General features: G+C 39.8%; 1 protein-coding gene and 1 pseudogene across 1 annotated transcript in view; one reads left to right on the top strand and one right to left on the bottom strand.

The window, feature by feature from the left end:
• The window catches only part of RPA1 (replication protein A1), a 72,086-nt gene that overhangs the window by 14,316 nt on the left and 31,038 nt on the right, over nt 1-26,732 (bottom strand). Inside the window, exons 6-12 of the mRNA XM_032428726.1 lie at nt 10,581-10,706; nt 7,399-7,531; nt 5,514-5,616; nt 2,892-2,960; nt 2,549-2,741; nt 2,261-2,400; nt 1,702-1,850 (exon numbers count right to left, since the gene is read on the bottom strand). Of these exons, the coding sequence (XP_032284617.1) occupies nt 1,702-1,850; nt 2,261-2,400; nt 2,549-2,741; nt 2,892-2,960; nt 5,514-5,616; nt 7,399-7,531; nt 10,581-10,706 (913 nt within the window). The remainder of the gene's footprint in view (nt 1-1,701; nt 1,851-2,260; nt 2,401-2,548; nt 2,742-2,891; nt 2,961-5,513; nt 5,617-7,398; nt 7,532-10,580; nt 10,707-26,732) is intronic.
• LOC116647679 lies at nt 22,912-23,800 on the top strand (annotated as a pseudogene).

The following is a 26,732-nucleotide window of genomic DNA, read 5'->3' as shown; positions in this document are numbered from 1 at the left end:
AGGCCCCCCGCTGAGCAGGGAGCCTGATGCGGGGCTCGATCCCAGGACCCTGGGATCATGACCTGAGCCGAAGGCAGACGCTTAACGACTGAGCCACCCAGGTGCCCCAAAACTGATTATACTTCTTGATCACGTATCAGCTGATATGAAGGAAAGTGGCTCAGAAACATAGTTGTGGCAGGGAAGAGTCAGTCTGAGATTAAAAACATGCCAATGTCATCTAAAAGGAGGATAACTAAAAGCTAAACACATACAGAACAGGCTTTTTAAAAAGAGACCATCTAACAGAATGGATGCTGCCTTAAGCTGCAGACAATTGCCTTCACATTCTGTCAGGTAAGCGGCTAAATCCGTCACAGAAGCACAGCAAGGTCCATAAATCTGTTTCACCACTACTAGCTACACCAGTTTACGGTTTCAAAAACTCCAAGGAGACATTTGCCACCAAAGATAGCTCATCAGGAATCAACAGAGCAAGGACAGAGGCAGCCCTTCTCACAATAAAAAATACCACATTGTTATAACCAAGATCTAACATGCCCAATCCTTGCCTAGGTGGGGTGTGTGCACTGAACTTCTCTTTGATCAATGCTAGTTATTTTATTCTGGAGACAGCTATGTCTTTTTATGTTGACCAGGATCACTCTTATTGACAAGTAAAATATGAAGACCTTAATGTGGGCATGCAATTAACCTGGGGTCGAGCTCTAGAGCCCGAAAGAAAATCAAGCAGTAAGGACAAACCAAAGCTGTGGTTATTTCTGGTCAGACTACAAATAGGCCCTGCCTTCTAATGCCATGCCAGCTACCAGGATAGTTACATATAGATGCGTGTGGATACTCAGAAGGCCGGCTTGAGTGACATGAACACTCGAGTAGTTGTTTCATGAAATCATTCAAATACTAGTGCTTCTAGTGGCTCACATTACACTCAGAATAAAAGTGAGAAGTCTGTCACAGGAACTAATTCTTTAAGTACTAAAACCCTAGGCCAGAGGCGGAACCCGACACAACTCCCCTGGGACTACAGCTATACAAATTATTAAAGCTCAAGCTAGTTAAAGTGCTTTCCCTGACCACATCAATTCTTGCATACCGTGTTTCAGTCTGAAGTGCTCCTTAAAGGCAGAGTTTTAACACCCTACAAAGCTAGATATAGTGAGATTTTAATAGGCTCTCCTCAGCCCCTGAGTACTTGGGAAATAACAATACAATGCCAACAAAAGCCCATTGTTCCCACCGCACTTTATCAGAGTCCAGTGAACACACACCAGAAGATGCGTTCAGCACCAAGTGGACAAAACAAGGAAGCACATTCTTCCCCCACCCCCTGGAAGCCCGCAGCTTTAAACCTAGGGAAAAAAACTGCCCCCCACAGTCCTGCACACAGCTGTGAGAGCCTGGCCGCCCCTTACTTTGGCAGGATCGAGGTCGGCTGCAGCACAGCACTTCCATTCTGCCGGCCTCCTCTGCAGTATTTGGGTTTGTCATGGGATTACAGGTTTGTCAGTTTAAGGGCTTTAAAGCCATCCTCTCAGAAGGCATAATGCTTCCAAGAAATATAGGAACTGCTCCATTCAGTAACAAAGCCCTCTGCTCGGCAGACAGCTCACATACTGATCGTGAGAGCCAAAAGAGCCAGCTCTTCTCACTCAAAGGCCGGGCTCAAATAAACCCTTTGTTTAGTCCCATAAAACCTACCATCCACGAAGCTTATAGGCCTCTGGGATGTCAGGATTCACAATGACCGTGCTTGAAGACAGTACAGAGAGGCTCCGTCCACCAAAATCAGAAACTCTGGCTCCTTTGATAGCCATCACGGGTTGTCTAGAACCATCAAATCTATCAGCCTGAGTAATAACAAAAACACCAAACAAATACAGTGAACAGGTGTCACTAGCAGGAAGGACACAGAACATTTTTATAGAAAACAAGGAAAACAGTCAGTAGCAGAGTAAATGCAATAAATGGTACATGGAATCTATCCAAGATAACCTCACACCCAGGAATCTGTTCCAAGATAAAGCAAAACTAATCTAGAGTTAGAGGAAAGATCATTTCACTGTGTAAAACTAAGATCACAGCATATTTCACAAAAGTAAATCAAATAAAGGATTTCGGATATTCCCTGGCCAGCTCAATCCTTCTTTAGGACGGGCCCACACGGCCAAAGCCCCACAACTCTCAAGACAAGACAGCCGCCCGGCTCTCTACGTCTCTGCCTTCTGCACATGCTCTGACTGCTCAAGAAAATACTTACATCCTCCCCCCACAGAGTAGCGGTGACCACTTTCCCTGACATGTCCATCAAATAGATATTTCGCTTAGAAACTTCTCTGTTGTTAGATTTCACTGTGATTTTGGTGGCATCTTCGTAGCTCTTGCAGATCCCAATTATGTCTAAAATACAGGCACAATGTGTTAGCAAAAATGGTCAAGGCACCCATTACAGCATGATCAAAGGCTGAATGGCAAGCACTTCAGTCCCTTACATGTTGCAAACAAAACCAGTAATCACAACTCTCTTTGCTCTCATACACAGACTTACCTATAAGTGAGTCTTTAGGCTTGTTCTCCAGGTCACTAATCCCTGTGAAATCAAACTGAACTGTAGGTAAATGATGACCATGTTCACAGGGCATGACAGAAGTCTCATTGTTGAAGGTCATCTCATAGTCATTTTTAACAGCTGTGAACTGTTTGTTAGCAATCTTCAGGATGCCTTTAGAGATATAATAGACCTGCAAAAGAGGCAAGCCATGGAATGTGGGTAGTCTATCAGATTCAACAAACAACTCCTTACCACCACGCAGTTCTCCAATGGACGAGAGATCCCTCCCTCCTCCCGGTACCACTCAATGGTTTCAGTTCTCAACGTAACACTACCCTACCTTGTTCATGTCGATAAGGGGAAAGAACTTGTCCACTTGCTCATTGAAAGCAGTAGCTCTGATTTCACCCTGCAGAAGCATGCAAGAGCAGGTTAGAATTGTGCTTATCAAATTTTACCCCTGATCTTTAAGGCAGTCACACAGGCACAAACGGAATGTGTGAGAGAGCTACAGACACCCCAGAAACACACATTTTATAGTCACATATTCAAGTTATTCACAATGGAACAACCTAGGTTTAACTAGCTGATCCTGCTGTGGTGCTTTATTAACCTCAAGTTAGAGACCTAACAAAAAAACACAAGAAACCTAGTGATTTTAATATTCTGACAACAAAAATAAATTCTGAACACTGAGTGACACAAATGAAGCCCACAAGGAAGTGTGATGAGTCAAATGATTCCCCAGCTGCCCTCACGCTCCTACCAAGCAAGGAATTACATCATATTTGGGAGTCACTGCCAAAATGTTGTAATACATCATGTTTTCAAGTTGCTTTTGATTTGATTTTCACTTTTACTTTTCCATCAGTCAAAATACTATAGACGGGGGAGCCTGGCTGGCTCAGTTAGGGGCGCATGCGACTCTTGATCTCAGGGTTGTAAGTTCAAGCCCCACGTTGGGTGTAGAGATTACTTAAAACAAAAACAAACTTCAGATGGATAAGAAACTTAAAGAAAGGGCTGAAATTTTAGCCAACTGACAGATTAGACTGATAATCTGGTAAAAAATTAGGTTCTGATATTGATTCTGCCATCATACAGTCAATATATTTGGGGTATCAGTCCATCTTCCAAAAACAAACCACCTATTTTTTTTCTGCCTTCTCAGAAGTCTGAGCCAATAGGAAATATGCAGCAGCTTGAAAACAATGTATCAAGTACATATCAGGAATTATAAACAAAATTAACAGAGAAATGGCTAACAAGACTGTCGAGATTCCACATTGTGGATTTTTTGTTTCTTCATCACAGTTTGGTTTTGTTTAAGTAAAGCATAGAGTCTACACAGGCAGAATCCATCTCCCACAAAACCGTTCACTTCTCAAGGCGGCTGGTGCGTGCTTTCTGCTGTGGCCCAAAGCAACACTTTGCTCATAAGCAGACATCACTTCTCAGGGCTTCAATTTAGCCTGCAAACAGGTCAGACAGAGTGTCTCTGGTTTCTCTTGCTCATGAGGCTGCTCAAACATTTGAAAACTAATTTCTACTGCTACAAATGCTTTCATTTAAAATCAAGGATTTCGGGCGCCTGGGTGGCTCAGTTGGTTAAGCGACTGCCTTCGGCTCAGGTCATGATCCTGGCGTCCCTGGATCGAGTCCCGCATCGGGCTCCCTGCTTGGCAGGGAGTCTGCTTCTCCCTCTGACCCTCCCCCCTCTCATGCTCTCTGTCTCTCATTCTCTCTCTCAAATAAATAAATAAAATCTTTAAAAAAAAAATAAAAAAAAAAATAAAATCAAGGATTTCAGGGGCGCCTGACTGGCTTAGTTGGTAGAGTGTGTGACTCTCAGAAATAAAATCATTAACATCAAGGATTTTAGGGGCGCCTGGCTGGCTCAGTTGGTAGAGTATGCGACTCTTTTTTGTTGTTGTTGTTAAAAATTTTGTTTGTTTAAGTAATTTCCACACCCAACTTGGGGCTCAAACTCACAACCCCGAGATCAAGAGTCCCATGCTCTAGGGGTGCCTGGGTGGCTTAGTCAGTTGAGTGTCTGACTCTTGGTTTCGACTCAGGTTATGATCTCAGGATCATGATCTCAGGGCTGTGACACCAAGCCCTGAGTCAGACTCCGCACTCAGTGGGGAGTCTGAGATTCTCTCCCTTTCCCTCTGCACCTCCCCTGCAACTCATGTGCTCCTTCTCTCAAATAAACAAATCTTAAAAAAGAGAGAGAGAGAGTCAACAGAGTCACATGTTCTACCTACTGAGCCAGCCAGGCGCCCTGAGTATGTGACTGTTGATCTCAGGGTCATGAGTCCAAGCTGCACTTTGGGCACGGAGCCTACTTAAAAAGAATAAATAAATTAAAAAAAATTTTTTTGGGCGCCTGGGTGGCTCAGTCGTTAAGCGTCTGCCTTTGGCTCAGGTCATGATCCCAGGGTCCTGGGATCGAGCCCTGCATCGGGCTCCCTGCTCGGCGGGAGGCCTGCTTCTCCCTCTCCCTCTGCCCATGCTTGTGCTCCCTCTCTCGCTGTGTCTGTCAAATAAATAAAATCTTTAAAAGAAAATTTTTTTAAAAAAGAACATAACATAACATAACATAAAAGGATTTTATTTAAGACCTTTAACCCTTTGGGGCACCTGGCAAGCTCAGTTGGTTAAGCATCCGACTCTTGATTTTGGCTCAGGTCATGATCTCAGGGATGAGAGATTGAGCCCCACGTCAGGCTCCAAACCAGGTGTGGAGCCTGCTTAAGATTCTCTCTCCCCCTCCCCCCCCACAACCCCCTCTGGGGAAAAAAAAAAGACCTTTAACCCTTTGCTCCTAGACAGCATCAAAAGACTATAAAAAAGGAAAGACAATAATAACAATCATGTTTATTTTTGGCCTACTCTGGTTTTTCATCACACAGGCCTGTTTCTCAGACTGCTCCTACCTGCCCACTTGACAAATACTCACACTTTCATCAACTAGTTCTATGGAGAAAAGCTTCCCTTCCCCTCGGGAATTGCTCCAGGTACGGATCTGACTTTTGTTGGTAACTCGAGCACAGATAGTCCACCTAAAAATCAAATAGATTATATTAGTGCTCAGAGGCTTACCTGGGACAGATCTTAAAGGTTCCCTTCATCTTCCTATAGCCTTTCTTATGCATATTCCATTTTTCAATGTAAGCTGTATTTTAGTCCAGCTAATTAAAACCCCAAGATGACATACAGGTTTGACAGTTTGTAGAATAAGCAAGTAGTAAAACATACAAGATGATTTAACACTAACTCATTCTCCTGTCAAATTAGTAAATTTATAAACTCTCTCCCTTCTCCAAAAAGCATCACCAAGGCAACAGTATCCCCTTAATGAAAGGTTCTAAGCTAGAAGATGCAGTAATACCAGCAATTATATTTTGCCACTATTTTCAATTATGGGAACTGATAAAACTGGTGTCAAACTTCTGTCTCCATTCTGACACACCTTGAATATATATATACAAAATTATGGGACATGGTATTGGTAAGCCACCAAAAGAAAACACGCTAAAGCAGTATGACCTCAGACAGAGGCCACTTAAAAAAAAAGGAGGTACAAGGGGCGCCTGGGTGGCTCAGTCGTTAAGTGTCTGCCTTCGGCTCAGGTCATGATCCCAGGGTCCTGGGATCGAGCCCCGCATCGGGCTCCCTGCTCCACGGGAAGCCTGCTTCTCCCTCTCCCACTCCCCCTGCTGGTGTTCCTCTCTCGCTGTGTCTCTGTCAAATAAATAAAATCTTTAAAAAAAAAAAAAAAAAGAAGGAGGTACAAGATCCAATACCCAGTCCTGGGGCCCATACTGAACACAAGTGTTGGGCACATTAGTTACCTTACTCATTTTCCCTGCACTGCAAAGAATTGAAGATTAGATAAAAACATATCTGAAAGAATTCTGGAAAGAGAACTCACTGATTTTTTTTTTTTTTAAGATTTTATTTATTTATTTGACAGAGAGAGACACGGTGAGAGCAGGAACACAGCAGGGGAAGTGGGAGAGGGAGAAGCAGACTTCCCACCAAGCAGGGAGCCCGATGTGGGGCTCAATCCCAGAACCCCAAGACCATGACCTGAGCCGAAGGCAGACGCTTAACGACTGAGCCACCCAGGCGCCCCAGAACTCACTAATTTTTAACTGCTAAAATTAACTTTTAATGGAAAATATCTGTTCAGGGTATATTAATAATGTGGCTATACAAACAGTACAGATTCTCTTAGTCTACTAAATCATAGTAACAGTTTTTAGACTGAAAGTCACTTATTTATGAGAAGATGAAACACCTTCTGAATTACAAAAAATATTTATTTTTACTCATAAGATGATAAATGGATTCTTTAAGCATTAAATATTTTTCAATTCAAATTATTTCAAAACAAATGAAACTCCATAGGCTATAGCAGATTGCTTTTCTTGCCATTCTTTTATGGTAAGAGAGTTGAAGTTTGCCACAATTTGTACCCTCCTCCCCCATTGGAGGAAAAAAAAAAGATGGGGGCGCCTGGATGGCTCAGTCGTTAAGCGTCTGCCTTCTGCTCAGGTCATGATCTCAGGGTCCTGGGATCGAACCCCTGCATCGGGCTCCCTGCTCTGCGGGAAGCCTGCTTCTCCTTCTGCCTGCCGCTCCCCCTGCTTGTGTTCCCTCTCTCGCTGTGTCTCTCTCTCTGTCAAATAAATAAAATCTTAAAAAAAAAAAAAAAAAAGATGAAACTTACTTTATGTATGGTAACCCTGACGTTCACACATAAATAACTCTAGAGCCCGTAATAACCTCTAACCTCATATCGTAGGCACATTCTGAACTTACTCTATGGAATAACTCACTTGGATTGGTAAGGGGTGAGGCTGGCAATGGGTACCACTTTGACCTGTGTTCCTCCAGAACTGTTCACGAAGCTGGTACCTCCAGCTTTTCCAAGTGTCTTTGAGGCACCATAAGTCTTAGATGCAGTGGAACCTTTAAAAACAAACACAAAGAAGGACCATCATTATTCTATGTAAATTTTATATAAATTTTGTACTAACTCTCAATGATGGAGGCGTTGCTGGTGAAATCAAACAAAATGAGAAGCAAAGTTTTTCCTTTTTAGTAATCAAGAGATATGGAGATCAAATAGAGACCAAAACAGGAGGCTAGAAAAGCAACTGAGAATGAAGGCCTGGGCACACAGAAGTTTACTACATTTGCTAACTGAAGCTCTGACTGAAGTCAAGATAATAATTATACTGAGTATAGACAATGCTCTTTCAGAGGCCCATCCTTCTTCTTTTTTCCCCCGCAAAGATTCTATTTATTTGACAGAGAGAGTGAGAGAGAGTGAGAGAGAGAGAGAGAGAAAGAGAGAGAGCGCATGAGCAGGGGGAGCTGCAGAGGGAGAGGGAGAAGCAGACTCCCCACTGAGTGGGGAGCCCAATGTGGGCCTCGATCCCAGGATCCTGGGATCATGACCCGAGCCGAAGGCCCAACCAACGGAGCCACCCAGGTACCCCGGAGGCCCATCCTTCTTAAACTGTCCTTTGTATCGATGGGCAAGATAATGGGTCAGAGAAAATCAACCAACCTTCTTGACTGTAAAACTGATAGCAAGTCACTAGATGCGTAAGAAAAAAAAGCAAGGGGCGCCTGGGTGGCTCAGTTGCCACATCGGGCTCCCTGCTCTGTGGGAAGCCTGCTTCTCCCTCTCCCACTCCCCCTGCTTACGTTCCCTCTCTCACTTTGTCTCTCTCTGTTGAATAAATAAATAAAATCTTAAAAAAAAGAAAAAGGAAAGGCTAGGAGGTAAGGGACATACTGAATGAACCATATGAGGTGAAGGATACCTATTCACAAACATTTTACCTCAAAACATCCTCAGAAAACACACCATGTTCAATAGATCTACAGGACTGAAAAGTCTATAATGAAGTCTATGGGACTGGGTTTAGTTGGGAGCAAAGGACATGAATCACTTTTTGGTTCAAGACAACTAGGCGGCTGGGCACCAGGATCCCTTCTGCTTTTTTATCCAAGCCTGAGCAGCTACCATGTGCTTGGAAAGAGCAGGTAACTAAAGCCTATAAACACATGAGCTCCTTTATATGCACAGTTTCTATAAAGTTTCAACCTCCAAATTGAGAAAATCTAATTTCGTCCAATTACTTCATATCTTCTCTACCAAAGCATTTCTTTAGGATGGAATTTGGCTGGAAATGTAAATCTACCATATTCAGCATTTCTTTTTCTTTTTTAAAGATTTTATTTATTTATTTGTCAGAGAGAGAGAGAGAGCGAGAGTGAGCAGCACAAGCAGAGGGAGCAGCAGGCAGAGGGAGAAGCAGGCTCCCGGGCTGAGCAAGGAGCCTGATATGAGGCTCGATCCCAGGACCCTGGGATCATGACCTGAGCCGAAGGCGGACACTGAACTGACTGAGCCACCCAGGCGCCCCCAGCATTTCTTTATTGAGTTTCTACATCCTGTAAGACACTATTCCAGGTATTTGTAGCACTTAGTAAAAACTATACATAGACTGTCCTGGATCTTAACATTTTCTATTCTAACTGGGGAGTCAAGAGAGAACTATACACACAACAGTAATAATTGCCTCAAGATTATGCAAGGAAGCACATGAACTCTGAAGAATGTATGTGTGTATACATACCTAATACTCTCTATAAGATAGTTATATATAACACACACACACATGCTTCCCCTCAATACACAACCAGTCTTTTTTTCTTTCGCCACCCAATTGATGTGTGTTTAGACAACATTAACGGATTTTTAAAAATAAATGTTAACATAAGTCAAAGATAGACAATTTGGAAAATAAATCTGTGGGAGGAGGGAGAAGAATAACATACTATCTGTAGTTCAGCCTAAGGAAGTGACTATTAGATTATTTACCATCTTAGATACTAAATCTATTCCATGACCTCCTTCAAAGTACATAATTTGCGAGTTGTGTATAAATAGATCCACTTATGGGACGCCTGGGTGGCTCGTCATTAAGCGTCTGCCTTTGGCTCAGGTCATGATCCCGGGGTCCTGGAATCGAGCCCTGAGTCGGGCTCCCTGCTCAGCAGGGAGCCTGCTTCTCCCTCTGCCCCTCCCCCTTGCTTGTGTTCTCTCTCAATCTCGCTCTCTCTCTCTCACTCTTTCTCTTAAATAAAATCTTCAAAAAAATAAAATCAATAGATCCACTTATAAAGGGAGATAGATAGAAGGTACGTTAACAGATATTGCAAGGTAGATAAAAATATCAAAGACCAATGGGGAAAAAGTCCCATGTCCTGGAAGTTTCACAACAAGATTAGTGACATCTTAACCTTGCCCTTCTTAAAATCTCAGCATTCAAAATTAGCAATTAATAGTTGAGGGGAGGGGAAGAGGTGGAGTATAAGAAGCTGTGACAGAAAAAAGAACCTCTAAAAATAAATCCAACCTCTAAAAATAAATCCAACCCAAATCATCATTTTCAATAGTAATTCCTAAAGCAAAGGCCAGAAAGTAAACAAAATGGTTCCATTATAGCCTCTCAGGACCTATTGCAGAGAGCGTTAAAGGAAAAACTATTTCTCATCCATGAGACTGGGAAGCAGAACCTATGACCAATATAAATGATACCATCTTCACGTTAAGATAAATTCCGATGAGAACCCGAAATGGGAAACTTGGAGAGAGACAAGTGGATTCCAAATAGTTAAAAGGCGAGAATTTAAAAGGTATGTAAATTCGCAAAGTCAAGAGTGTAAAACCTAAGATGTGAGAAAGTACCAGATAAACTATTATTAACAGAGAACAGTATATCATCCTGATAAAAATAAGCATATTAAGTATCTTTAAAAGACTATCTTTAATCATTTGTTCAATCACACACTTTACAATGAGAATTGGACTTCTCCTTTGCAAGAAGCAACGATCATGAACGGCATTTTGAAAATTCCCTTTAGTCCCAGATTACATTTCAAAACATTATTCAGAAGCCTGATACATATAATTAGCACATGTCCTCATGTGGCCATTTACCCATTGCTGAGCTCCCATTCTGCTGCTGGGGCTTGTTGGCTGGTGGGTTGGCCGCTGAGACTGAGGAAGGAACTATCTGCTGCTGCCCATGTCCTGAAGAAGGAACTATCTGCTGCTGCCCATGTCCTGAGGATCAAAACAAAGACAATTTTAGTGCAAATAATGCAGGTTAAAAGATTTAAACTTAGGTAGAAGAAATACTCTGAGAAAGTGTAAATGTTTTATTTTGTCAAAGACTCTCATGGGTCAGAATTCATGCTGGGGTATTCAACTGCATGCAGTCAATCAGCTAGGGGTTCACTTCTGTTTTCATTATATAAAAGGTTGGCTCCATTTACCTTTCACCTGCTTATAATTGATAGCTTTCAGTTTTAATGAGGTTCTCCCCTAAAGCCTTGCGCATTTCTCCTGCATGAACCTGAAGTCAAGTCACTGGGCTGAATCTGTGACATTACCACTATTTCCATAGCAACAAATCGATGTCATCAACAGAACCGTGTTCACGGCAGGATCTCTCAGAAGAAAAAGCTGGGTGGTAAAGAAAAACCTAAAAGCAGTTCAATTGTCTCTGAAGTGCTCCTGCTTCAAAGGAAAAGGAGACATTCAGAAAGGATTCTACCCTTTCCCTCCCAAACAAAGCAACCTTATTTCTCAACTGACAGTTGGTGGGAAATAAGAGTTGAAAGAGCCTTAGGTACCGTGAAGTGCTAGTGCACCGTCACAGCGGGGAGGGACGGGATGGAGTTCAGAAGCAGGTGTCAAGGAAACAGGAAGATTAAAAGGAAGGAGGGGAAAGGAACATGTCTCTCAAGCAGAAAATAAGTGCCATACCACGAGACTATTTATTTGCCCCTCACCCTTTCTACAAATGTTTATGAGTTGAAGAACATTAAAATTGCAAACTACACCTAATTAAAACAAACAATAGGTTTATGGCATTTGATTTTGCCTTTGTGAGGGGCACTAAACCTAATCTAGGCTGCTCACCAAGAGTGCCTGCAGCACACAAGTACAGCTCAAAAAGATTTCCTAGAAAGTCCTACAAACAAAAATGGTGAGCCCTGCTGAAAAGGCTCCCTGCCTGCCACCTTGTCTCTGCCTTCTCCAATCACTAGGCTTATTCCTGATGGGTTTCCCAAGGCCCTCACTCAAATGGGCCTGTTATACACTGCCTTCATTTCCTTCTGCCAATATTTCTCTTAATACAACAAAATGAGAATTAACTGTGCTATTAGAGTAAAATAAATTTAGCATAAAATTAAAAAGGTTAAAACAGAATTGCTTATTCTTTAGTTCTTCCTATGGAGAGAAAAATTAAGACCTTAATTTTATTTTCTTTAATCCCCAATTTCACACATCCCACCTCCCACCTCCCTTCTGGTCACCATTAGTTTGTTCTCTAGAGTTAAGGGTCTGTTTCTTGGCTTCTCTCTCTCTTTTTCCTTTGTTCATTTGTTTTCTTTCTTAAATTTCACATATGAATGAAATCATATGGTATTTGTCTTTCTCTAACTTATTTCCCTTAGCACAATACTCTCTAGTTCCATCCGTGTTGTTGCAAATGGCAAGATTTCAATCTCTTTTTACGGCTGAATAATACTACATTGTATATGTGTAACATATCTTCTTTATGCATTCATCTTTCAATGGACACTTGGACTGCTTCCATAATTTGGCTATTGTAAATAATGTTGCAATAAACATGGGTTGCATGTATTCTTTTGAATTCAAGTTTTTGTATTTTTTGGGTAAATACCCAGTAATGCTATTACTGGATCCTAAGGTTGTTCTATTTTTAACTTTTTGAGGAAACTCCATACTGTTTTCCACGGTGGCTGCACCAGTTTGCATTCCCACCAACAGGGCAACCTCACCAACACTTGTTGTTCCTTGTGTTGTTCGTTTTAGCCATTCTGACGGGTGTGAGGTGTGAGGTGATATTTCACTGTAGTTTTGAGTTGCACTTCCCTGACGATGAGCGATGTTGAGCATCTTTCATTGTGTCTGTTGGCCATTTGTATATCTTTGAAGAAATGTCTGTTCATATCTGCTGCCCATTTTTTAACTGGGTTATTTGTTTTTTGGGTACTGAATTGTATTAGTTCTTTATATATTTTGGATGCTAAGCCTTTATCAGACATGTCATTTGTAAATATCTTCTCCCATTCTGTAGGTTGCCTTTTAGTTTTGTTGACTGTTTCCTCTGCTGTGCATAAGCTTTTTATTTTGATGTAGTCCCAATAGTTTATTTTTGCTTTTATTTCCCTTGCCTTAGGAAACATATCTAGAAAGATGCTGCTACGGCCAATGTCAAAGAAATTACTATCTATGCTCTCTTCTAGGACTTTTATGGTTTCAGCTCTTACATTTAGGTCTTTAATCAATTTTGAGTTTATTTTTGTGTATGGTGTTAAGAAAGTGGTCCAGTTTCATTCTTTTGCACGGAGCTGTCCAGTTTCCCCCACACCATTTGTTGAAGAGACGGTCTTTTTCCCATTGTATATTCTTTCCTCCCTTGTTAAAGATTAATTGATCACATAAATTGTGGGTTTATTCCTGGGTTTTCTATTCTGTTCCATTGATCTGTGTGTCTATTTTTGTGCCAGTACCATACTTCCTTGGCTTCTATGATCTGTAATATAACTTGAAGTCTGGAATTGTGATACTTCCAGTTTTGTTTTTTCTTCAAGATTGCTCTAGCTATTCAGGGTCTTTTGTAAATATTCCATACAAATTTTAGGATTATCTGTCTTAGCTCTATGAAAAATGCTGTTGGTATCTTTTTTTTTTTTTAAGATTCATTTATTTATTTGACAAAGAATGAGCAAGGACACGCACGAGCAGGAGGGGCAGAGGGAGAGAGAGACAATCTCAAGCAGATTCCACACTAAGTGTGGAGCCCAATGTGGGACTTGATCCCAGGACCCTGGGAGCATAACCTGAGCTGAAGGCAGCTGCTTAACTGACTGAGCCACCCAGGTGCCCAACATTGAAATTTTAAAGTAAACCTTTTCTTAAATCAGTAGGGAAAAACTGAGTTGCTCAGTAAACAGTATTGGGGCTAAGTAACTAGAAAAAAATAAAACTATTCTTACTTGCTTCATGAAATATATTCAGAAGACTCAAAAGATTTAAACATTTAAAGACGGAGCCATAAAAATATACAAACCCCACTCCACTCCAGTTCCACAGTCTCAAACATATCTAAAGTCGCGGCCTCATTATCATGCCTGCTTCTTGCTGAACAGGACATGGTCACGGGATCGTGCTGGCCACTTAACATTTAATTTCTATAAAAAAATAACTAACCTTTATGAGGTACCTAGAGAAATCAAATTACAGTGACAGAAAATAGAACATGGTTACTAGGGACTGGCAGGAGTAGGGAATGGGGAGTTATGGTTTAACGGGCAGAGAGAGTTTGAGATAACGCCGGGCTGGCTGTGTCAGTGGGACACACAACTCATGATCTCAGCTTGTGAGCTCAGGCTCCACACTGGATGCAGAGATTACTTATCAATAAAATCTTCAAACAAACAAACAAAAAAAGTTCTGGAGATGGATGGTGGTGATAGTTGTGCAACAATTTGAATGTACTTGATGCCACCAAACTACACACTTAAAAATGATTAAGATGTAAATTTTGTTGAGTATTTTACCACAACTTTCAGTAACATAACTTGCCTATTTACCTGTTCTAGGTTGAACATTTTTTGACATTTTAATATATGAGTTAAAATGAATGTATTGTAATTTATTTCTTTCTTTGGTGTTGGGGATTTTTAATTAAAAAGCAAACAACACTACACAAAATACTGTTGGTTACTTAACTAAACTAGGGTAATGGCTGCTGGAGAAATATCTATAGAGTACTAAGAGGGGCTCAGCTGGTCTTTGTTCAGAAACTCCAGGCTGAACACATATAAAAATCCTAATTACTCATGTTTAAATGTCTGCTAGTCTACATTTAGGTAACTAAAAAAATAAAAAAAATAAAAAAATAATGCTACACACACACACACACACACACACACACACTCACTTCATTTGCAGTTGCTAAAAATCTATCAAATCTTTTCTCTCCCAACTCCATTTTTACCATATGCCTTATACGCACTTCTTTCAAATACCAGTTTGGTATATAAGTTGTTCACCCCCATTTCCAATAAGGGTAAGAAAAAAATACAGAGAAATGCAAACTGCACAGCTAGACACCTTACCCAAATGTAAAATACTTCCAAACAGTTGAAATAAGGGGCAAAAACATGTACCCAAAGAACAAAGTACTCTATTTAAAAATTCTGGAGGGGTGCCTGTGTGGCGTGGTCCATTAACCGTCTGACTCTTGGTTTTAGCACAGGCCATGATACAGAGCCTGCATCAGGCTCAGCGCTGGGTGTGGAGACTGCTTAAGATTTTCTCTCCATCTCCCCTGCCCCTCCCTACAAAATAATAATATCTTAAAAAAAAAAAAAAAGTATCAATCAGGCTTTTAGTTTGTGTTTAAAAAGCCATCATTTAAAGGTAACCATCAAGGGGTGCCTGGGAGGGGAGTTTGCCTCTTTCTCTCCCCTTCTCCCCCTCCCCCTGCTCGTGCTCTCGAAAATAAAATAAATAAAATCTTTAAAAATTTTGGAATATTTTGATTTGGGACAAGTGCAATTAACTGCTATTTAAAGCAAAATCTTGTTTGTAGTGAGGATAAGAACTGAAGCCCAAATCCCTGCCCCATAACAGTTCTCTGGTGAGAACAAGGGAGTTGGGTTGAGAGTTTATTCCTTAAGAGCCAAGTGTTGTTTATTTACCAAAAAAAAGAAAAGAATAAAAAAAAAAAGTTGGGGCAAGGGGGATGACAAGTTTTACACAAAAGTAGTACAATGGTAACTCCCTTTGGTAAAAAGTATAATAAATGTCTTGTATGTCTGTTCACAGGTACTAAATCTGAAGCTACATAGAACTATGGTACACAAGAAGCTAGAGCAGTTATGTTAGCACAACAAAGTTTATTTCTTTCTTCTTTTTCTTTTTTTAAAAGTAAGCTATAGACCCAACATGGGGCTCAAACTCAGAACCCCAAGATCAAGAGCTGTATGCTCTATCAACTGAGCCAGCCAGGCATCCCTAAAGCGTATTTCTTTTAATAAAAAATTGACAGTATGTACATTTTTTACACTAAGGTAGATTAGTAAGGAGGCAGGTACAAAACAATTCCCCGGGAGCTAAATAGAATGGCTGATTTGAACTTGCTGAGAGGTTGAGAACCAGGGGAGAGAGTAAAGGGTGGACAGCAAGGGATTTGTCAGGAATGAAATCCACAGGTGATTAATCCCAAAGCCAAACTGCAGGTCCCAGATAAAATCTAATAGGTGATCTATGTGTTATAATTTCTTATCAGTACATAATATAATGGTACAGTCTATCACAATCATTGGATTCTCAGACTCGATGAAGCAGTATATTTAACAAGAAACCAATTAGACCATATAACAGATATATTAATAATAGCTACCAATCTTTGTGTACAAGGTTAAGTGCATTATTCCATTTAATCTTCAGGCCTATGACAAAGACAGTATTATTATGTTCATTTAACAGATGAGAAAACTGGGTTAAAGAGGTCACGTAACTTGCCCAAAGTCATACACAGCTAGGAGGAGGCAGAACCTAGTCTTAACCAGGTTTGTCTAACTACATCCATCGACTTCACCACAATCTAGTTAATTTTTAATTGTAAGCAACCAATTCTGGCAGACAAAATTCTAGTTATATAGAACATAACTAATAACCATAATACCTAGTAGTCAGGAAAGTTACTGATCCATTCATTTATGAAAGCAATCCTTAACTGCTGCCCTGGACCATACCTGCAAAGCTGGCGCAGGAGACAAGAAACAGTACTGAAACCAAACGGACGACAGAAGTCCTAGTGCATTCTCAACAGCAACAACTGCCTTTCAATTTAATGTACTGCAACACAGCTGCTGACCATGAAACCTGAAATTAGTCTACGGCTAAATGATAATCTTTCTAAAAACTGAAATTGTACCCCAAAGCAGTAATGCAGAGAGTCAACCAAGGCTAATCTTCTGTTTTGTGCCACCTGCAAATGAAACCATTTCAGTAAGATGAATCAAGGTCATAATTCTTAGACTCTTTTGCTCTATGCTAGCGTCCTATCACTGTCTCTGAACCAGGGAAAATAGGACATTTAAAAGCAGACTCTAGGGACGCCTGGGTGGCTCAGTCGGTTGAGCGTATGATTCTTGGTTTCAGCTAGGGTCATGATCTCAAGTTGGTGAGATGGAACCCTGCATCAGGCTCCCCACTCACTGGGGAGTCTGCTTCCCTTTTCTTTCTGCCCCTCCCCCTGCCTCACATCGTGCTCTTTCTTTCAAATACATAAATAAATCTTAAAAAAAAAAAAGCAGACTCCAGCTCCTCAAGTTACTTGCATTCACACTGATTAAGTGAGGCTGGCTCAGTCAGTGGAGCATGCCACTCTGTATCTCAGGGTTGTGAGCTCGATCCCCACATTGGGGTATAGAGATTACTTTAAAAAAAAATAAAAATATAGGGACGCCTGGGTGGCTCAATCGGTTAAGCATCTGCCTTCAGCTTGGGTCATGATCCCAGGGTCCTGGGGTGGAGTCCCGCATTGCTCAGTGGGGAGCCTGCTTCTCCCTCTGCCTGCAGCTCCCCCTGCTTGTGCTTGCACTGTCTCACTCTCACTCTCTGACAAATAAATAAATAAAATCTTAAAAAAATTTTTTTTTTAAATATATAGTGGCTCCTGGGTGGCTCAGTTGTTAAGCGTCTGCCTTCGGCTCAGGTCATGATCCTGGGGTCCTGGGATCGAGCCCTGCATCAGGCTCCCTGCTCAGCGGGAAGCCTGCTTCTCCCTCTCCCACTCCCCCTGCTTGTGTTCCCTCTCTCTCGCTATATCTTTCTCTGTCAAATAAATAAATAAAATCTTAAAAAAAAAAAAAAAAAGCAGCTGCCTTAGGCTTGGGTCATGATCTCCTGAGATTGAGCCCCACACCGGTTTCCCGCTCAGTGGGGAGTCTGCTTCTCCCTCTCCTTCTGCTGCTCTCCCTGCTTGTGCTCTCTCACTTGTGTGCACTCTCTCCCTCAAATAAATAAAATCTTTAAAAACTATATAAACACACACACACACATATATATAAAATGGTAAGTGAGCCACCAGCTGAGAAAAATTAGCTAACAGACAGAGTATACAGAGTTACAAAAACTCAATTTCTACTAGCAAGTACTTTCTTAACAACAACTACAATAAAAGTCAATCCAATAATTAAAAATTCCCGTTGGCAGAAAATGATCAGAATCAGGCTGAAAAAAATTCCAACTAATACCTTTCAATAATGAATAATACATTATAACTAAGTTTTCATGAGAAATTTAAGTAAAATATTGTTAGAAATAGTGTAGGTACATAGCAATGATATACATAATGACAAAAATATATAGTGGTAGATATGGGAGTTTAAAATCATCCAATATTATATGAAATGTGAAATGTGTTTGAAGTTTTATTTCTCACATTTGGAAAATTCTGTAAGTGTCCGTATTTAATGTGGTACTAGTGCCAAACAATTTCAGTGCACGTTTTGGAATTCCTCTGCCTATTTCCCGGCTGGGTTTAGTCAATTAATTTTACCACTCACCTGATATGTCACAGGTTCTGGGTTAAGTACTGGGAGGATACAAATCTAACCTTACTTCTCTCTTCACTAGTAACAGTTTACTTGCCATCACAATAGGTAATTAGAAACCATTTCTGTGAAATACACCTTAAGGTAATAGCCACTGTAACAAAGCTATTTCCATGATGGCCCAAGTAACAAAGTATTATTGATCTAGTTACAATGAAATTCAATAGCAAATAATCCAGAACAGCAAAACCATCTCTCATCCCTCTGCACTTTAACAGACTCTGAAGAAAGGAAAGAGCGAGTGGAATGGAGTATCGAGACAAAGGAGTTTTTTCCCCTAGTTCTATAGTTCTGACCCCAAGCGATAATTAATTACCTTTCAACCCTTTCAACTCCATCTTTGTCTCAAATACTTTTGCACCTGAAACACAAAATGTCCAAAGCAACCACTCAATCAAATACAACATAAAAAAACATTAGAAATCTGGCCAAAGGTGATAAAGTTGAGCACAATCATCTCTCCCTCAACCCTACTGCATCCAAAGATTTCACAGAGATGCTAACCACTGCTTTGTCCTGAAAGCTGAGAAGATAACCAATGTGCCCGTTTTAACAAAAGTTTACTACTGCAAAGAAATGTGATGTTTCCATTTAAGATTTTAGAACTTTACCTAAATAGGCTCCAGCTCTCCCTCTCCAATTTAAAGCACCAAATTACTATGTTTTGTGTAGGTAAACATTAAAATCTAAAAGGTTCCATTTCTGGAGGAAGAATGATGACCAAGTCTTCCCACTTCTAAAAATCATATAGAGCAGTAAGAATGAATAGCCACTCTATATACAAATGTCCCACATAGAGACTACATCTTCAGTGAATTGAGGAGAGCAGAGAAAATTCACAAATTCCAAATGATGTGAAAACTGAAGCTCAAACACCACAAACCAAGAAACCAATTTTAAGACAGAAGCAACATAGGTGATTTAAATATAAAAATGAAATCGTGTAAGTACTAGAATAAAACATGGATGAATGCCCTAATAACTTTAGAGTAAGGAAGACCTTTCTAACAATGGCTCAAAACTCCAAAGTCGTTAAAAAAAAAAAAGATTGGAAAATTCAACTTCATAAAAACAGCAACAACAAAAAAATTGCTACCTAGCAAAAAGCCACCATAAGCAAAGTAAAAAAGCCCTCATAACTCAGAGACAAAGGACTAATGTCCCTACTCTTTAAAGAACTCTCAAAGATGGAGAAGAAAAAGACAACTCAAAATAAAAATGGAGAATACAACAGTCAGTTCAGAGAATAAAAAGCTCTCAAACATTTAAAAGGATGTTCATCTTGCTCAGAATGCAAATTAAACACTACACTGAGATCCCAGTTTTCATCTATGAGATTGGTTAAAAATTCAAAAGATTAATAACATACTCCTGTTAGCACAGCTGTGAAGAAACCAGTATTTTCAGGCACTCTGGTGGGAATGCAGAATGTCTCCATGCTACAGAGGGGAATGCAACCATATCCACCTACCACTGGTGCAGCGATCTCACTTCTGGCAATCAAACCACTTCTGCCCATATACCTGCATATGTATAAAGTTATTCACTACAGTACTGTTTTGATTGCTACAGCAAACAACCCAAGGGTCATCAACACAAGGCTAGTTAATTATGGAACAGTCACACAACAGAACACTCTATAATTGTTTGTTTGTTTTTAATAAGGAAGATCTCTAAGTATATATATATGGAAATATCTCTAGGCTAAAAATTTTTTTAAAAGCACAATCATAAAAGGGGTGCATGGGTGGCTCAGTTGGTTAAGCATCTGACTCTTGATCTCAGCTCAGGTCTCAGTCTCAAGGTCAGGAGTTCAAGGCCCACATTGGGCTCCACACCCAGCATGAAGCCTACTTAAAAACAAACAAAGGGGCGCCTGGTTGGCTCAGTTGGTTGAGTGACTGCCTTCGGCTCAGGTCATGGTCCTGGAGTCCCAGGATCGAGTCCCACATCGGGCTCCCTGCTCAGCAGGGAGTCTGCTTCTCCCTCCTACCCTCCCCCCTCTCGTGTTCTCTCTCTCATTCTCTCGCTCTCTCTCAAATAAATAAAATCTTAAAAAAAAAAGAAAAAAAAAACAAAAAAAGCAGGATCAAAAAAAAGGTAAGATAGTATACATAATATCCTACCTTTTGTGTAAGCAAACTGGAGCAATAATATTTTTATTTGGTAATATATATTTGCATAAAGAAACACCTGAAGGATAAAAAGAAACCACTAAAACTGGTTACTTATAGAGGTCAGCAGTGGGTACAAACATGGCAGAAGAGGCGGGGTAGGAGTAAGATTTCTCTAAATATGTAATTTTGCAGTTTTGATTTTTGAAACATGTAACTATATTATCTATTCAAAAATTAAAACAAAATTAATGTTTATTTAAAAAACAGATGTCCGGGGGGCGCCTGGGTGGCTCAGTCGTTAAGCGTCTGCCTTCGGCTCAGGTCATGGTCCCAGGGTCCTGGGATCAAGCCCCGCATCGGGCTCCCTGCTCCGTGGGAAGCCTGCTTCTCCCTCTCCCACTCCCCCTGCTTGTGTTCCCTCTCTCGCTGTCTCTCTGTCAAAAAATAAATAAAATCTTTAAAAAAATAAAATAAAAAATAAAAATAAAAATAAAAAACAGATGTCTAGGCGCCTGGGTGGCTTAGTTGGTTAAGCGACTGCCTTCAGCTCAGGTCATGATCCTGGAGTCCCGGGATCGAGTCCCACATCGGGCTCCCTGCTCGGTGGGGAGTCTGCTTCTTCTCCCTCTGACCCTCTTCCCTCTCATGCTCTCTGTCTCTCATTCTCTCTTTCTCAAATAAAGTCTTTACAAAAATAAAAATAAAAATAAAAATAAAAATAAAAATAAAAAACAGATGTCTGGGTGCGCCTGAGTGGTTCAGTTGGTTAAGTGTCTGACTTCAGCTTGGGTCATGATCTCGGGGTCCTGGGATGGAGCCCCACATGGGGCTCCCCACTCAATGGGGAGTCTACTTCTCCCTCTCCCCCTGACCCTCCCCCTCCTCCTGCTTGTTCTCTCTCTCAAGTGAATAAAATCTTTAAAAAACAAAACAGAGGGCATCTGGGTGGCTCAGTTGGTTAAGCGACTGCCTTCGGCTCAGGTCATGATCCTGGAGTTCCGGGATCAAGTCCCACATCGGGCTCCCTGCTCAGCGGGGAGTCTGCTTCTCCCTCTCCCGCTCCCCCCTTCTTGTGCTCTCTCTCTCTCTCAAATAAATAAAATCTTTAAAAATAAAAAATAAAACAGATGTTTGATTATCTTAATTATATTTCAATTTTTAAAATTATACAAGTTTTAATGGACAAGTATACTAACACGAAACAGAGATAACTTGTGTGTGTGTGTGTGTGTGTGTGTGTATATACATATAAAACATTCCAATAATAGATTCAACTCACACAACCTATTAACTAAAATACAATTTTCGGAATAGGCAAAAACTTTGATATGAAGGTTAATTTTTGAAGGTGTGGGTACAGTGGAAAGCATCTTCACCTGGAAATTAGGAATAATGAGTCTCATTTGTTGAAGCAACTCACCTGCTATGCAACCTTAGCCAAGTCACTTATCACCTCCTTCACCTTCATTTTTTTCTTATGATTAAAACTGATCTCTAAAATAGTTCCTTCTATCTCTAACATTCTGTGAGTGTGCTGACTACTGTGTGAGAGTTCAGCCATGAGCTTCTCAAACTTTCCTTTCCTTTCCATTGACTCTACTGAGGCGATGGCTAGAACTGAGTCCCAGATAGGAAAACGAAGACAGGATGCAGTTTGCCTCTAGCACAAAAATTATTAGCATCAAATCTATTTATTCTTAGGCAAAAACCTGACTAATAATTTTTGATTAATGAAAAACTGAAGAATTATGTTTGGTAAATTTAAATTAAAATGGTGATTTAGTGTCCTTCAAGTAGAAACCACCTAAGCACCTTTCTTTATTAGGAGCAACAGAGTTTAATTTTAACTGGAACCTTTATTTGTCTAAGTCAAAAAGACTCAAAACCACCTATTTAATTTCCTACTGTGAAATCAATTGGGAAAGAAAAAGAAATACATAGTAGAAAACTTTAAATGAGTGAAGTCATATATACAACTTTTGGCATCTTTATGCTGACCAGCTGAAAAGTCATTTTTAATTTTTTTGATGTCATGTTTATAATTAAAATAGCTAATATAAGCTATTAATTTAATAAATTATATAAACTCTTACATTATTCAATACATTTCCCTAAACATATGTATTCCTCATAAATTGTGTCAGAAATTCTTTTCCAAATATTCATTGACTGACCATCATCTCTTCAGATTTAGTTAAAAAATTAACAGATAATGACAAATAATCCAATTAAAAAATGGGCAGAAGACATGAACAGACATTTTTCCAAAGAAGAGATACAGATGGCAAACAGACATGAAAGGATATTCAACATCACTCATCATTCAGCAAACGCAAATCATAACTATAATGAGATACCACCTCACGCCTGTCAGAATGGCTAAAATCAAAAACACAAGAAACAACAAGTGTCGGCAAGAATGTGGAGAAAAAGGAACCCTCATGCACTGTTGGTGGGAATGCAAACTGGTGCAGCCACTCTGGAAAACAGTATGGAGGTTCCTCAAAAAACGAACTACCAGGACACACACATGGAAAGGAGAGCTGGGAGGTGACCAAAGCCACATAATGTCAGTAGTTCATTCATCTGCCCAAGCCAAATGGATCGTGTGGAGTGACTGGAAGAGCAATGCAAAAAACAGCTAAAGTGAGAGTGACCAGACTTATTTTGGATGCCTATTTATTAAATTATTTTAATAAGCAAAAAGCCTACTTCGCTCATGATGCTCTTCAGCAGTGCACAGTTGGGGATATTGTGTTTCTCAAAGCCCTACCTGTCTCATGAATAAAGCACATGAAACATGAATGGGCCAAGGCCATTTTCAAAGTTGGATAAGTCACAGGTCCAGTGACTGGAAAACCCTGTGCAGGAAGCTACCTGGAAAACCCAGTCAGCTTGGAAACCACCTGCCTAACCAAAAATCTGGAAGAACTCAACAGCTCTTCAGCACAGTGGAGGATTGGAAGAAGGAGCCAAAGGGAAAGATGGATGTTTATGGAAAAAGACATTTTTCTAAGTTTCATTACAAAATGTTCAATTTCTCGGGGCGCCTGTGTGGCTCATTCGGTTAAGCGTCTGCCTTCGGCTCAGGTCATGATCCCAGGGTCCTGGGATCAAGCCCCACATCGGGCTCCCTGCTCGGCGGGGAGCCTGCTTCTCCCTCTCCCTCTGCCTGCCGCTCCCCCTGCTTGTGCTCTCTATCTCTGTCAAATAAATAAATAAAATCTTTAAAAAAAATGTTCAATTTCTCTTCTAGTATTTATGGAATAGCTAAAAGTAAATGAAGGAAAGGCCTTGTTAAAAGTTTTCACAAAAGTTTAAGGTCATGTTTTAAATTTCCTTTTCATTGGACATACTTTTCTCTTACAGTTAAGTGTGCCTAGCAATCCCCTGCATTGTTTTGTAAACTCACTGTTTTAGAAGGTGTAATCTTTTTTTATTCAAAAGAATCTTGAATTTATCTTAGAATCTTTATTAAGTGGAGGAAAAAACCTTTTGATATCATAAAACAGATAAGACCACATTAAGTGAATATTTATTTTTGATGGTATATATTTGAAATTAATTTAAATTTTTTTCTTTGATTTAACTACTTACAAATGGAAATAACAGTCTGATTGGGGGCAAACTTTATCAGATTAAAGTCTGCATTAATACAAATGTTTACACATAGAAAATGAAAATTAAAAAAAAAAAAAAAGAATAGAACTACCATATGATCCAGTAATTCTACTACTGGATAATTACCCCAAGAATATGAAAACACTAATTTGAAAAGATACATGCATCCCCATGCTTATGGTAGCATTATTTACAACAGCCAAATTATGGAATCAGCCCAAGTGCCACTAATAGATGAATGGATAAAGAAAATGTGGCACTGGGGCACCTCGGTGGCTCAGATGATTAAACGTCTGCTCAGGTCATGATCTCCAGATCCTGGGATCGAGTCCCACATCGGGTTCCCAGCTAAGCAGGGAGTCTGCTTCTCCCTCTCCCTCTGCCTCTCTCTCTCTGCTTGTGCTCTCTCTCTCAAATGAATAAATAAAATCTTAAAAAATAGAAGGAAGGAAGGAAGGAAGGAAAGAAGGAAAGAAGGAAAGAAGGAAAGAAGGAAAGAAGGAAAGAAAGAAAGAAAGAAAGAAAGAAAGAAAGAAAGAAAGAAAGAAAGAAAATGTGGCATTATTCAGCCACACACACACACAAAATGTTACCATTTGCAACAACATGGATGGAGCTCGAAAATATAATGCTAAGTGAAATAAGTCAGTCAGAGAAAGACAAATATTATATGATGTCACTCATATGGGGAATTTAGGAAACAAAACAAATGAATACAGAAAAAAAGGGACAAACCAAAGAGCAGACTCTTAACTATAGAGAACAAACTGATGGTTACCAGAGGAGAGGTGGGTGGGTGGATGGGGGAAAATAAGTGATGGGGATTAAGAGTACACTTATCATGATAAGCATTAAAAAATGTACAGAATCACTGAATCACTATATTGTACACCTGAAACTAATAAAACACTGTATGTTAACTACACTGGAATTAAAACTTTTAAAAATTAACTGAAAATTACAATGACTGAGAAAAAGAACATACCAGATAGGATTAATAGCAGGTGAGACAAGATTAGTGAAAAGATTAGTGAACCTGAATGCCCAGCAACAGAAACTATCCAAAATGAAAAAGAAGGAAAAAACCAAACAAAAAACCCAGCACCCATGAACTAACTATGAGACAACTTCAAGCAGCCTATGTATATATATATAATTGGAGATCCAAAGGGTGGGGAAGATATTTAAGAAATAATGGCCAAAAATCTTCCAAATTTGATGAAAATTATACACGCATAGATCCAAGAAGCTCAATGAACATCAAGACAAAAGACACAAAGAAAATGACACCAAGGTACATCACAATCAAATTGCTCAAAACTAATGACAGAAAATTGTAAAATGGTCAGAGAAAAAGTCATGTTAAGAACAGAGAATAAAAATAGGGATGATCACAGACTTCTCTTGGGGTAACATGCAAGCAAGAGGACATCTTCAAAATATATAGAAAGAAAAATATAGGGGCGCCTGGGTGGCTTAGTCGGTTAAGTGGTCAGTTAAGCGCCGACTTTTGATTTTGACTCAGGTCATAATCTCAGGGTCCTGGGATTGAACCCCATATTGGGCTCTGCGGTCAGCAGGGAGTCTGCTTCAGGATTCTCTCTCCCTCTGCCCCTCCCCCTAAAATAAACAAATCTTAAAAAGAAAGAAAGAAAAAAACTATGTACTTGGAATTCTATGCCTAGCAAAAATGTCTTTCAGAGTCAACAACGAAATATTTTTCAGACCTACAAAAGCTGAAAAAATTCATCACTTGCAGATCTCCCCTACAAGAAATGCTAAATAACAGTGAAAAATATCAGTCTAGACCAAGGAATAAAGAGCACCAGAAATGGCAACTACACAAGTAAATACATAAGATATTATTAACTAAGTGTCTTTAAAGGATAACTAAACAAAAATACTAACAATGTACCAAGAGGCTTATAACATAGGTAAGATGTGTGACAACCATAGTACAAAGCCTGGGAGGGGAGAAAAAGAAGATTCTTACACCAAAAGTGAAGTGGTGCAGCATCACTCAAAGGCAGACCCTGATTAAGTTAAAGTGCATAGTATAAACCTTAAGCCAACCACTAGAATATCAAAATACAGACAATAGTTAATAAGTCCACAAAGGAGATAAAAGGAATCACAAAAAATATTCAACCCAAAAGAAGGCAGAAAAGGGGGGGAACCCCAAATGGGACAAATAAAAAACAAATAGCAAGATGATAGACTTAAACATACCATATCAATAACTATATTAAATGTAAATGGTCTAAACACCCCAGTTAAAAGGTAGAAATTATCAAATTGGATAAAAGAGCAAGGCCCACCTATACCCTGCTTACAAGAAATACAGTTAATATAAAGACGTAAATAGGTGAACAGTTAAAGGATGAAAAAAGATATACCAAGCTAAACTAATTAAAAGACAAATGAAGTGGTTATATATATATATTTTCAAACCTGATTCTCTAGGATTTTTATTATCAAAAACGAAGTGGTTATATTAATAGCAGAGAGACTTCAAAGCATAGAATTTTGTCAATGATAAAGTCATCTCATAATGATAAAGAAGTCAGTTCATAAAGAGAACATAACAATCCTAAATGTTTAATGCACTTAATAACAGAGCTTCAGAATACATGAAGCAAAACCTAATAGGACCTCAAAGAGAAATAGAGAAATCCACAATTATA

Source organism: Phoca vitulina, unplaced genomic scaffold (genome assembly GCF_004348235.1).
Source record: "Phoca vitulina isolate PV1807 unplaced genomic scaffold, GSC_HSeal_1.0 scaffold40, whole genome shotgun sequence".
Classification (NCBI taxonomy): domain Eukaryota; kingdom Metazoa; phylum Chordata; class Mammalia; order Carnivora; family Phocidae; genus Phoca; species Phoca vitulina.
Note: the sequence above shows the minus strand (reverse complement) of the source record. Positions and strands in the feature narration are given on the sequence as shown.